This window comes from Mus caroli, unplaced genomic scaffold (genome assembly GCF_978045245.1).
Source record: "Mus caroli unplaced genomic scaffold, Mus_caroli_1 scaffold_10, whole genome shotgun sequence".
Classification (NCBI taxonomy): Eukaryota; Metazoa; Chordata; class Mammalia; order Rodentia; family Muridae; genus Mus; species Mus caroli.
This window is the reverse complement of record NW_028227265.1, coordinates 39,172,885-39,187,198: the sequence shown is the minus strand read 5'-3', so window position 1 is coordinate 39,187,198 and position 14,314 is coordinate 39,172,885. Positions and strand designations below refer to the sequence as shown.

Below are 14,314 nucleotides of genomic sequence, written 5' to 3'. Positions count from 1 at the left end.
ATACCTGAGTTCATGGCCCCTGCTAGGAACTCTTTAGAAAACCTATTTCCCTCCCATAATGTGGCTTCACTATCTCATTTTAAGACCTGACATGGTCTTAAGTATGGAAGTATCTCAATGTGGTTTCAAAATTCAACAGCCTTATCCTAGAAATGGCGTAACTAAGCCCCTGCCCAGGTAAGATGCTGATCTAGGAAAAGACCATCAGACCCCAGTTCCATATCTCTTCAACTTTGAAAACGTGGGCCGAGAGAGAGAGAGAGAGAGAGAGAGAGAGAGAGAGAGAGAGAGAGAGAGAGAGGGAGAGAGAGAGAGAGAGAGAGAGAGAGAGAGAGAGAGAGAGAAAGAGAGAGAGAGATTCAAGGAACAAACCAGTCTCCCAGGCTCTTGAATCCTTCAAACTAGCCAAGGGAGAGGCCCAGTAGGATGGACATCAAAGGACAAACAACAGTATGCCTTAATACAATAAGAGTGATCAATAAAAACACACATAAATCATGCATATGAGTGAGAGAGTAAGGCTTATGACCAGGGCCTTAATCTGCACAAGTTATAAAATGTTCATAGCCATAGTGTGAAAAGGAAACACAAAGTTAAAAGCATAAAGCAAGTCAACCTCTGTGGGATTCACATCCATGTTAAATGCATGGTCTTATTTTGGAACACCAGACTCACAACAACTTTATTTTAATTGATATTTGATGCATTATTTTCTTGCTGGTAAAATAAAATTAACTGAACCCAAGGGAACCTCCAGATTAGTCAGTGAGTCACAAACTCACTTGAATAACATAATGACTTCCCCCCCCCTTTTTTTAAATATAGATTTTAGTTCCATTTTCCAGTCACATCAAAAAAAAAGAAAAAAGAAAAGAAAAGCAAGAAATTTTCAAACAGTGGATTGAAATTAAAATGGAAATTAGCCCTTGGAAAATAGACATGGCTTTAAGTTTATACATCAACGACTGATTCATGAATTATTAACTGATTTTAATGATCCTGGTCATATTTTATTTGAAGTTATTCTCTGACATGCAATGACTTCTGAACCCTTGAAACTCTTTCATCCATTTTCCATAGGCAGCATACTTTCATGAGTGCTGACATTTAGCAAAGAACCCATATACTCGCAGAATGTAAAGATAATACACTCACATGTAATTTATACAAAGGACGCCGGTCATTTGTTAAAAAGGAAAATGAATGGAACCCTATTATTCACGGTTTGTAAATAAATGTAAAGATAAGCGGCAGCATTTCACTTGGGAAGCCCTGGCAGCAGAGTTCTATGACTTCTGAAGTTTCCCAGATGGTCATTAAAACAAGAAAAGGCAGAAACACACTTTTTTGTAATCCATCATTTCTCATTCAAAGAGATAATACAAGTCTTCGAAAGTCAAGCCTTAAGAAAGATGAATAAGTCCAGGTACTTTCAGATGAAACAAACGCGTGTCTTTGTATGCTGGTTTACGTCTTCAATAAATCTACCCTGAACAGCAACAAGCACCACTCGAGGTGCAAGTTAGCTGGGAAGCCAATGCTGTAAACCTTTAATTAGCTCTTGCTGTTCTGAACTCATCAAGTTAATACTTTCCTCTTCTGTTACATTCTCTGTACAAAGATAAATTACGGGGGAATAAAACTGTTCTCTTTTTTTCACTCCAGAAATTAAGAATATACAAATACTATATTTGTGCTGTGGCTCCGTCTAAAGGTACTTCAATTTTTAGCTGTAAACAAGCAAAGGCAAACATACCTTACAATGAGGACAATTTGACCCCTCCCAGTGCTAAGTGCTGGTTCCAAGTTTTACAAGTTGGGTTCCTCACAGACCTTCCTACCTACCATCAGACTGCTGAATTATTAAAGCAAGTTATTTCAGGGCCATCACAGGATTCAGAAGGGGACTCCAAATGATCTTGCTTCTCCTCACTGCTAAAGTTGATGGGGCATCTAGACAAACACTGTCTGGTTTCAAGCTTTATAGACCTTCCCTGAAATAAGTTTCTGAGTTTAAATTGACTCAAAAATAAACCTTCTCAGAAAATGAAAGGTGATACACACACACACACACACACACACACACACACACACACACACATACACTCCACTCACAATTTCCTCAGTCCCTTGGGATCCCAGTGAACAGAGATTTGCCATGCATGGCAGAGGCTGGCTTAATACAATAGGTTTCTATTTGGATGCCATTCGAGTGTTGCGGATCTTAAATCAGAGAAAGAAGTAGTTACATTAGACAAGGTAATGGTTTCCAAAAATAAGAGCATGCCCAGTTTACAGAAGGGCTGCATACACAGGCTCAGCTCTGAGGAGATAAGTAATACCCCACTGGAACAATTAGGCCGATTCTCAGAAACACTACATACTTAATTAGGCTGCCTAAGTCCCTGACTGAGCATACATGGGGGACTTTTTAAAGCATTTAATAACCTGAGTAAATCCAAAATCAGACGACAGAAACCGATCCTTTACTCGGGCTACATACAGCCTTCGGCCTGTGCTAGCCTTTCTTTCGATGCTTAAGGCATTCCTCCCAGCTTTGGAAGGGTGTGAATGGTCACTATCACCACTGAACTAAAACACCCCTCCATCCTAGAATTACTGTAAGGGTTCTGGGTGCCTGGCCCAGGGCTGTCCACCACGACAAGGAAGTGAGACAGGGAGACTTTCAGTGGTCTTTGCAAACTTTAGCACTGGAGTTGGGAAAGGAGAATAAACAATAAAGAACAGACCTCCATCAGCCAGGGGCACAGTCAACTATCCCGGCGCTAGATACAATCCCTCCTCTTCCTGTTATTTATTCATTAGTTTTGTATTGCACCTTTCTTTTGGCTGCCTCTGTATTTCCTCCTCCGTTATCCAAGCAATCATAAACAAACTAGGATTTGAAAGAAAAGTCGGAGAGGAGGGAGGAGCAGGGGGGAAGGGGAAAGGAAAAAAAAACACATTCAAAAGGCTCAGGACTCTCTCTGAATCTCGCCCTCGGGGTTATGTCGCAAAGCTCTGTGGTGGGAGCAGTAGGCAAGGTAGACAACCCGGTCCGGGAAGCCCACTGACTGCGTCCGAGGTCCACCTATGACCACCTGAATTGCTTGCTCCTGTAAGTTTGTGCAGCAAGAGGTGAGGAAGATGGGGTGACCCTGAGGCATGATGTGGAGCTGCAACTCTGATCTTCATGAAAGAAAAAAAACTTAACCCGCCCTCCTCCGCAAAATAAAATAAAATAGGAAAGCTCACTGCGTTAACTGGAAGAAGCGAGCACCTTGGTCTGGTAGACCAAAGCGCCCTAGAGCGGGGGAAGTAAGAGGCACCTGCTGGGATCCTGCAACTTCAGGCTTCCCAGACCCAGACCCCAGACCCAGCCACACTCTATAAAGTTTGTTCATCTTCTCCAAGCTCCCGGGACCAGCTCCTGACTGGGTGGGTGAGGTGAGATGGGCTGCGAAGGTATGGGATCTCGGCCCACGAGATCGGGGACCCCCTACGTAGCGTGTCCCCTCACCCCCATGCACACATAGTAGGGGTGTTGCAATCGTGTTTACTAATAACATCAACAAAGAATCACACTCCAGTCTCAGCTCAGTCCCAGGACTGCGCTTCACACAGCTTTTGGGGGGAGCGGGGGAGGGGACCAGGAGGGCAGAGGGAGCGCCAGCAGAGGGACAAAAAGGTGGGTAGAAAGGGGACGTAAAGAGAAGACGAAGAGAGTTGGTCAGAGACTAAGGCGCACCGAGAAACCAGTGGGTGGGAAGGAAAGATCGGAAAGAAAGTGCAGCAGGCTAGGCGGGACGAGGGACGCGCCCGGGATGAAGAGGTGGCCCCCGCCCCCGGCCCGGTCACCTTGCTGTAGCCGTAGTACCCCAGGCACTGCGCGAAGTCCAGGCCGGCTGGGTCCCCGGCCGCCGCGGGGTAGAACCTCACATCCATGCCGGGACCGGGGGCTGGGGGCCGGGGCTGGAGCTCGCCGGGGCCGCTACCCGCCTCCTCGCGGCCGTACGATCCACCGTCGAGGACGCCCGGCCGGGGGCGCCCGGGGACAGCGCACGGGCCGTGGGACTGGAGGGGCGTCGCGCGGGGGCCGCCGACGAGCCCGGGAGCTGCGGCTGCAGCACACAAAGGCGCGGCCACGCGAGCCGCGGGAGAGCGGGAGGCGGCCCGAGGGACGCGCCCCACCGGGACACCGAAGCTGGTTGCGCGCGGGCCGGGCGCCCGGGGCGCGGGGCGCAGCGCGTGGGCCCGGGGCGGCCGGCGAGCTCAGGTGCGCGGCGAAGCTGGGACGGCGGCGGCTGGCCCCGCTCCTCCTCCCCGGGCGGACTGAGCCGAGGAGCCGCGGAGACAAGGGGCCCGGCCCCTCCCCTGCCGCTCCCCCTCCTGCCGCCGCCGGTCCCCTCCCCGCGCCGCTGCCGCTCCGCCCCTCCCACCGCGGGCAGCTGGCGCGCCGCCCGCCCCGCCGGTGCGCTCCGCCGCCGACCGCCTCCGGGCTCGCGCCCCGCCCCGCGCCCCGAGCAGCCCCGGCCACCGCGCGCTCCTCTCCCGGCCTCTCTCCGTCCCACCCCTTCCCTCCCCGGTCCTCTTTGTCCCCGCGGCCTCACCGCTCTCCCCGCTCCCGGGCCTCCCTCGGCCTCCCCGCTGCTGCCAGCACCGTCCCTCCTCGAGTCCCACTCTTCTCCCGTGCGACCCTCGCTTTCCTTGGCCCCAGCATCCCAAAACCGTCCACTTCTCACCCAGTCCTCTCTTCTGCCCCTACCACCTCGTCCCAGTTCTTGCTGGTGAGGACCCGTTTCCCAATCCCTCTACCCTACCTACCCTTCTGCTTGGATATCCTCTGTGTAGACTCAGCCCAGAAACTAACCTGTGCAAGTGGCTCCTGGTAGCCAGGTCCCGGAACCCCATGTACACCTGTGGTCTTTTCCAGAGGGGTGTTAGGGCCTGACCTTTCACAAGTAAGCAGACTTGAAGCTTCCCAGGTTAAGCCTCAAGTCCGGTCTCTTTGTATTTTCTTTACTCTTGTTTGTTTTCGAAAGGCATTTGAGTAACTGGATCTAGGCGGATCACTCGCTGCTCTCCGAGAGAAAATGTCCCTCTTTTCCTAAAAGGTTCTGGGTGATTAACTTCCCCACGCTGCACCCACCCACCCTCTTATTTCTTTCTCTTTCTTTTAATCTACATTTCTCTCCACACCCCCCTCCACCCCCATACCCCCACCATCACCACCACCCTTGGCTTTATTGCTCTGAGTTAATTTGAAAGTTTGGCCTTCAGCCTTGGCGCTAGAAAGTGTTGGCTGAGCTGTGAGATCTCCCTTTCTCGGTTCAGTTATCTGCGAACTACTTTGAACTAGAAGGGAAAGATGTTAAACTATTTCAACTGACAGTCTCTAAAGGTGTGGGCCCAGGATCACTTCACTGGCCTGGGACCTGAACTTTTCCAGACATACACGGGTTTCTAAGTGTTCTCTGGCTTGCAACACCTGAGTGTGTGCCTTCACTCAATACTATACTTCAGGAACCAAGCAAGAAAAATAAACTTCAATTAGGTGGAAGAGTGTGTGTGTGTGTGCGCGCGCGTGTGTGTGTGTGTGTGTGTGTGTGTGTGTGTGTGTTCTTAGCAGAAACTTGTCAGGGGACTGCCTGAGAGAGCCCTGTGTATTCAGAGAAGGAACAACTCCCCACATTGTCACTGGGTTGACTCTTAATTCCCCCCTCCTGAAAAGGCTTTGGTCCCCTCTCCTGAGTCTCCATTTAATGTTGACAACCCAGCGGCGCTCCCTAATGGCCCAGCGGGTTGCACAAATTGGCAGTGTGCTGAGATGTTATCAGGACAACACCCCATTGAGTAAGTTCTTGAAACGGTGAAGTGGAGGCCCTTTCTCTGGGCCACTGGGCGCCTGTGGCCTTTCCACCAATCAGAACTAGAGGTTGCAGTGGCCACCTGTTGTCCCGAAAGAGAACATCTTTTAAGTTTCACTATGAGTATCGAACAATGGTGGCAAAGTGCAGGGTCTGACCAAGGGAGAGAAGCAACTGCTGACCCAGGGTACCAGAAAAGAATATTCCTACCGGGTAACCCTTAAAGGGAGCAAGCATCAAAGGCCGGGAAGATGAGCTTTCCTCTCTGCACACTCCTATCTCTCCCTCACCTTACAGTCTATCTGCCTTGCATCTGGAGCAATCTGAGCTTGATTACAGAGGATGAAGTAAAGTATAAACAAAGTTGCTGAGAGAGAACCTGAAGTTGTAATCAGACCTCCTGAATCTGGCACATAAATACTCTGCAGCAGAAATCCCACTAGCTGCAGAAGCTGGAATTACAGGAGCTGGTGGGTTGCACTCACAGAAACTGTGAGAGCCTTGCCCCTAGAGTCTCTGGGTTTAGGAATGCCTGCTCACACCCCATACCACTCTTGGCCACTATTTTAGATTTTTTGCTTTTCCCTATAAAGCCTCTGCCTGTCACGCAGACGCCTTTGAGAGGAGACGACACTCACAAGTCTGCGCTTTAGTTTAGGGTGCGATGTAAGCAAACGTGTGAGTATTGGAGGAGGGGTGAATGGGACTGTGTGAGACCAGAGATGTGCTTGGGGCATCAGAGTGAGAAGTCACAGGTCATTTGGGATGTCTGTGCAAGTGATCTTTCCACTCTGTCGCCACACATTCAACAGTTGTCTTTGAGCACCCAGTATATGCCAGCCACTGTTTATACACTTGTGCATAAGAAAGGAAACACCAACATGACTCATGAAGGTTTTTAGAAGGGACTATGTGTTGTACTGCAGAAATGTACACACACACAGAGGGGAGGAGAGAGGGATAGGGAGAGAGGGAGAGAGGGAGAGAGGGAGAGAGAGAGAGAGAGAGAGAGAGAGAGAGAGAGAGAGATCCTGTCTCATCCAACCATCTGAATGGAGGTCCTGGCATGTTACAGCTATTGCAATTTTTGAGTTGCAGAATATTTTGAAGGAAACTCAAGGGATGGGGTGGTTTGGTGCACCTAGCAAGATGCTTGGTATCTCAAGAGCAGCAGACCTTGCTTGGTTCATCCTTTGCAGTGGATAAGAGGAAGTTCAGAAGGAAACTGGGAAAGATGGGGGAGGGAAAGAAGATTAAATGCTTTCACATAGGAATATTCCTGGCAAGCAGCATGGCTGGGGGTGTGGGGGAACTTAAGGCTACACAGGACCTTTGACTGGAATAATCTCCCTGGAGGGGACTGTACCTTAGGCATCTTTTGTGTCTTTGGAATTTTGTGGGGGTGAGTACCAAAGCTATACTGTTTCATTTAGAACTGATTAGATTTAAACTCTCTATTGTGTTGGTAGTGGCACCTCATTTTAGAAGTTCCAGAGGACATAAGTAAGGCCCATGCACAAACAGCTTTAGAGTGGATTCTGAAGTATTGAGGACAATTGTGACGTGAGGTCATCCAGTCTGTCGGAACTTTCCTTTCTGAATCCCATACCGAAGGCTTCCTATCACTAGGCAAGCCTTAAACCTGAAGAAGTTTCTTCAAAAAAACATTATGTTAAATGTGATTTAAATGTATGCTGAATAGTGCTAATGCTTATTAAGAAGTGCAGCAGAGGGCCGGAGTGGGAGTGGTTCTGTGGGCAAAGCACTTACCTGGCAAGCAGGAGGACCTGAGTTCAATCCCCAGAGCCCACATGAAAAGTTGGGCAAGCCTGTAACCGCAGAGCTGGGGAGGTAGAGACAAGGTCTTGAGGCTTACTAGCCAGTTGGTCTAACCTAATTACTAAGCCTCAGTCCAATGAGAGACCCTGCCAGAGAGAAGGCAGATGGCCCTCCTGTGACACCCAAGGTTTACCTTCCACACAGATGGACCTTGCACCTCACATGCAAACACACATGAAAATACCCATCTATGAACAAACACACATACTTTTCAAAAAGTGACCATAGAAGTCTTTGGGAAGCCAAAACATAAATTCTGAGCATAAAGAAACTCCTGGAGTCATGACTATTAGTTGTATCAGATTGGTGTCTCTACTCATCCATGAATATTTTTAATGAGAAAAAAATAAGTAAATGTTACAAACTATGAAAGCTACTTTAAATCTTAACAGAGCTCTCCATTTTTTTTTCTTACTTTCCGTGGCCTCAGATTAAGTAAGGACCAGAGAGGAGTGTATTAAACCGAACCCTGCTGGATGTTGTGACCAGAAATCTTACTTTTAGGAATTTCTGAAAGTCATGTAAGCCAAATGAGACAGATACTATTAAATATTATATATGGCTTAGTTCTCTTGCGTTCGGGTGATGAAAAGTCCTATCCAAATATTATGATCCTTGTTTGCAGTATGTAATGTAGCCAAATTAACAGCAGCTCCAAATGGAAATTAACAAGGCCAGAGCTTCTCAAGTTTCCCCTCTATTCCCATAGTAACAGCCAATGTATTATAAGGGCAAGTGGTTGGTGGTTGGTTTTGTATCTGAACTTGGCTTCCAGTCATAAAGAAGTGTCTAAATTCTTCGTACACTGCCACAAAGTTTAAATTTCCTGTCAGAGAGTCAGCATTTCACATTCAAAGTTGGAGTCACATGCAAGTAAAATCGGACTGACCAACGTTCTCACAGTGGCTAACATGGGGTGCGGTGAGGGGACATCCAAGTGACAAGTCACTAGCACAACACCCAAGTAAAACTTGTCTAAGGGCAAGAGTTCCACCAGGAAATACAGGGCAATACGGCCTGAAAGAAACCTCTAGACCAGGCAACTTTTAGTTTCAGTTTTTACTAAATCAAAACTTCTAGTCTAGAAATGCAAATTATTTTGATATTTTTACTCCAGTTAGAGATATAGAAACATGAGCAGACGGAACAAAGTAAGCCTTCCCTTTGTAATAATCGTATGTGTTCAGTTGTGTCCATGAGATTATTTCTTGCATTACTAAGACAGATTTTGTTCATGTTGGTCTCTGTACAGGGGATGCAGGAAGAGAACATCAAAACTAACCACCACTTCTCCAATTCACTGTTACCTTTACCAAGAATCCAGTCACTGGAAGGCTCTGACAGACTGTAATTGTGGATCAACAACCCCAAAAACCTAGGAGCAAAAAGAACTAAACTGAGAATTAATTCCTAGAAATAAGAGCAGAACTGCATCACGTCTTTGCTTGTGGTCTGAGTCGTTCCTCAATGAAGCTATTTTAGAAGCCAATACCCTTAATGCAATCAGGAGGTGTGCAATTTTCAGTGTAGCTACCCTAAAAAAAAAGTCCATTCACAGAAATCCTAAGCTGCTGTCCTGCCTGTTTGCTGAAACATATTCTATTTTTTTTTTCTGAAGTGAAAGAATGACCTCTTTTGCAGGAACAATTTTCAGAGGCAGCGTGTTTATCAAATGGTTTCTCTGTTTTCATAAAAACAATTTATTTCTCACTGAACTCTTGGAGATAAGCATCAAAGCCAGGAAGAACACACAATGAAGTTTATAATTACACTCCAGAAACAAATCCTAGGTAGTTTTTATTTTGTTCAAGTGAAAAAGGTTTTTTTTTTCCCCCTCAAAAAGACAAAGGCAGTGATGGTTGGTGAGGAGGCTTCCACAGGAGTGGAAGTGAGGAAACCCAGCCAGTTTACAGCAGGAGGCCCCCGACAGGGCTGCCCACAAAGCCCAGCTAAACAATGAAGGCTGAAGACCCAGTATTTTCTCTCAAAATGGGTGGGAGGGGGGGTCAATCCAGATTTTATTTTTCACTAAGGAATGGGAGTGAAGGAGAGAAAATCCTTAAACCGATATACATGAAGCCTTCTCATGACAGATCCAATGAGCGCTACATGCAAACACATCTCCATGACACCCTCTCTTGGAAAAGACCCCAGCATTCCTTGTCTCCATTTACATGCAATGGTTCTCTTTAAGAAGCAGTGCCCGATAAACTTGTAAGAAAATAATAATGAATAAATAACCGAGCGAAGAACCCAAGTCTAATAAAGAGTGTGTGTCTTGAGAAAGGAGAAACAATTGCGTTTGATCAGAGAGCAGCCGAGGAGGACTAGCTGCAAAATCATCCCCCTTAATTTACATAGATCTGTGCATGCCAAACAGATGAATGTTTGCGCTTCCAGGAACAGTGCAGGTGCGTCTCCTGCAGGGTCTGAATCTCTACCTCATCAAACTGTTTCGCCAGAGTGGGACATGCCCTCTTTCCTGGAATGGCTTCAAGTTTTCTCCCCAGCGTTCCAGCCACCTGTTTGTGGAGTTCATCCCGTGGCGTCCGCGCATGCAATTAGAAACAAGAGAATGAAAATAAATGACCTTGTTTGTTATTTATAACAAAGAAACTCAGCAAAATTAATGCTGTGGAGCTTGACCTCGTGACCCGAGAGAAAAGGCCACCTCGTGGCTTTGTGGCCAACACACAATAGCCAGGCAGCTCCCATTGTCCAGCCAGTGTGACTTTTGGATGGTCATTAAAACCCTATATCCAAAATATTAAATGTTTTACAAGTTAGATTAGAGGATTTGCACTCTTAATTTTTTTTTTCTTTTTTAAGAAAAAAACCAGCATGTGTAAAGAGGTGAGTCTGGTTAGCACAAGAGCTTTCCCCTTTAAACTCAGCAAGTAAAATCACTCTGCTTTATCTACTTATTCTGTCCTGTGTCAACACGTTGAAGAAAAGGGAAATATTAAAAAATTTCAAATGAGCACCCTGGGAATTCGAGAGAGTTGAGTATATAAGAGAAATCAAACAGCAGAAGGATCTTTGCAAGTGGTCCAGGGAAAACATTTGGTTTCCTTCCTGTTGAGGCCACTGCTGGGCAAGGAAGACCCAGCTTCCTTCAACATAAACACATTGTGGATGCTGCCCCTGGAGTTGTGTGGGGAAATCGCATCGCCTCTTTCTCTCTACTGCAATCTCCACACAGTCCACAAGTTGGAGACAGGAAGAAAACAGCAAGCACAAGGAAGTGCCTAAAGGTCATCCAATATTGATCTTAAGATGTGGCGGTTCAGAATAAGAAGCAACTCCGGGTGATGAGTCGCAGGTTTATCTGCATTCCTACCTGTTGCCTTCCTGATCTCCTTTTTAGTCCCTTCTTCCCTAGTTAACATCAAAAAGTGTTGAAGTTGCAGCATCAAATATTCAGTCTAGATCTATTTTTTTTTACATAAAAAAATCCATTAGGTTTGCTTTTATGAGAAAATTCTGTGGCCAGCAAATTATCGTGAAATATCTTTTTTAAAAATAATTTATCATAAGCAAATGTTTGGTTTTTATGTCTATTAAATAGACCTATATACCCAGGTCAAATAAAAATGTCTTGGGTATAAAAGAATTCCAATGTGGGAAAATCTAGGAAAAGCTGGCAGGGCACACAGGTCTTCAGAGACGCCGTGGTCATATATCAGCATCTAGAGCAAGAAGAAGTGGTAAATTACCAAGGAAAGATCCAACTCCCTGATGAACCTTTTTGGGATTAGCCAGTTCACAAATACCAAGAAGGGAAGTATGGGGAGATTTTTAATTTAACTGGTCTGAAGAAACCCACGGGGCAGACGGAGACAATATACCAATTACAGTTTGTCAGAAAGTCTGAGCTGTTTTTTATTTATTCTTTCATAACTTCGTTCATACATACACATTTAACTTTTTACATAAAAATAAATAATGCAAGCCCAACTCATTAGGTTTGGCTTTTTATCTGTAGTAAAGGAAAAAATTATGTGAATGGCAAGCTATTTTAAAATATTACATCTACCCTGCGTCCAACTACTCTAGGATTCCACCCATCCCCCAATTCCTTCCCAACTTAGTGTATCCTCTTTCTTTCTTTCTTTCTTTCTTTCTTTCTTTCTTTCTTTCTTTCTTTCTTTCTTTCTTTCTTTCCTTCTTTCTCTCTTTCTTTCTTTCCTTCTTTCTTTCATTCTTTCTTCCTTTCGTTCTTTTGTTCTTTTGTTCTTTCTTGCTTGCTTGTTTTTAAAGCCACTGCTGGCCCATATGTACATGGATGTAGAGCTGACCCCGGCCATGGGCAACCTACCATGGACAGTACTCCTAAAGGAGATGGACTCCCACTCCCCAGAAGCAATCAACTGGCTTTAGTTCATCAGCTAGGAATGGGGTCTCGTGAGCTCCTCCCCATCCATGTTGGCATGCTGACGAGTCTTGTGTGGACAAACACAGTGATCTCACTGAGGCAACTGCCAATTCATATCTAGATGAAATTATTTCATACCTGTCTTCCCTGATCTCTGGTTCTTACAGTCTTCCTCTCCCAGATATTATAACATTCATTGAGCAGTAAGGGGAGGTAGTGTGATACTAATGTTCCAGGTATGGCTGAGCATGCCACAGGTTCTTGATCTTTGCACTCTGACCAGTCATGTATTAATCACTTTCTACTGAAAAACAGGCTCCTCTGAGGAGAACGGAGAGCTGCATTCTTCTAAGGTATATTCACATAGGAAGGAAGTCCTTTGATACTATGTACTTTTAGTAAAATAAGGGTGTTAGGTTCTCCTATAGGTCCTATGAACTCTCTATCCATGGGTTCTTGGCTATAAAGCATGTTTTTTTTTTCTCCTGTGGTGTAAGCCCAAATCTAATCAGAAAGCCATGGGTTACCATCATAATATTCATGTGACTATTGTACCCATAGACATGTCTTTCTAGGCCAATTGTTATTGTGGCTCAGTTTCACAGCAGGGTAAGACTGTTGATGACTCTTCTCCCTGAATCAGTTACTGTTTGGTTAGTGTGGTAAAACACCACGTTCAAGGCAACTCACAGAAGAATGCTTCTTTTGGCTGTTGCATCAGGATGCAGGCATGGTGGCAGAAGCAGGAAACTGAAAGCTCACATCTTGAACCACAAAGATGAAGCAGTGTAAGCAAACTGAAAATGATTTGAAGACTTAAAACTCTCAAGACCCAACCCCAGTGATACATTTCCATCAGCAGAAGCATATCTCCTAAAGGTCCCTAAACAGCACCATCATTGAGGACCAAGTGTGTGTGTGTGGGGGGGGGGGAGTTAATTTTTAAAGTACCGCACACACAAAAACCTGAGCAGTGCCTTCTAGTACTATGAAAGCTAGCCAGCAGGGAAAATGCTTCCAGGTTTGAACTCTCTTGGCTTCTCCAAGTCTTGAGACCAAGGCATGTTCTATCTGTATCAATATGGTCTTACACCAAGTACCAGTGAGCAATAGAGAAATGACAATAGCTTGTATTGTTTTGGGCAAATCTCTGACACCCCTAACAACTACTAGCCAACAACTTAAACATAGGTATCTTAGCTTAGACAGTAGGATATTTTTGTTTGGTAATCAATATTCTTTGGAAGGAATATTATCTTCCATGTTAATCAATTCCATCTAAACATCCCCCTCCCTCATATTTAGGGGGCAGAGATCATTCATAAAAAACTTACAAAACACTAGATTTCCACATGGCTTTTCAAACATAGTTCAGCTATCCCTCCCTGTATCTCCTTCTTCCTTCAAATCACCATGTTCTTAGCACCCATCCCTTAATGGATTTCTTACCCCACCTCCTAACTAAACCCTCTTAATCTGAAAGCACCACCAAGTTCTCACTGTGTGCTCTAAATACCAAGGTCTTTCAGTAGCTGTGTTACAGAGTCAGCAATAGGACAGAGTGGTGAGCAGTTCATTTCTCCCAGAACCAGAAGCCATGCCAATGAGTTTTTATATACACATTTTCACTGTGCCTTTCCAGGTAAAGCTACAGAAGAGGAAAACACACATCCCCTGTCTATACTACCTATGACATGGGAGAGTATTGTAAGGCTGAAATGATATAATCACCATCACGGAACAACCCAGTCTTGCCAAAAAAGTCAAGAAACATGTTGCAGAAACTGCTACAGATACTATGTTGAGGCTGTTTAGAAAAAGGAGCAGTCATCTCAGATCCCAGAATGAAAAGAGGGAAGCCCTGTCAGAAACACATTTGCGAGATAGCATTTTCAGTAGGCAAAAGAGAAGAAGAAATATTCTAAATTAGGGAGTTTTTAAATACACAAAGAAGTCATGTGTGTGATGGGATCCTGAGGTCCTATCAGTCATCTCTTCTACAAATGATGCTTCAGTATAGAGGGTATATAGACAACCCAAAAGGACTGTGTTAGGCTGGGACCCCTACTCATCCCCTACACAAGCAAGGAAACCCCATCTACCCTCATTCCCCTAACCCCTCCCACACAGAAAAAACTCCCCCATCCCTCAGAGAAAGCTCCAGGCAAAAATCACTCCTCATCTTTGCGTTTCAACAACCCATCCCAGAGTGCCTACCCAGCATCTCAGTCTT

General features: G+C 45.5%; 1 protein-coding gene across 2 annotated transcripts in view; it reads right to left on the bottom strand.

Annotated features, from left to right (window-relative positions):
• The window catches only part of Tox3 (TOX high mobility group box family member 3), a 100,144-nt gene extending 95,784 nt beyond the window's left edge, over nt 1-4,360 (bottom strand). For both annotated transcript variants that reach the window (XM_021170666.2, XM_021170667.3), the window contains exon 1: nt 3,859-4,360. In XM_021170666.2, coding sequence (XP_021026325.1) covers nt 3,859-3,945 — 87 coding nt within the window. In that variant the 5' untranslated portion in view covers nt 3,946-4,360. The remainder of the gene's footprint in view (nt 1-3,858) is intronic.
• Nucleotides 4,361-14,314: the final 9,954 nt, after the last annotated feature.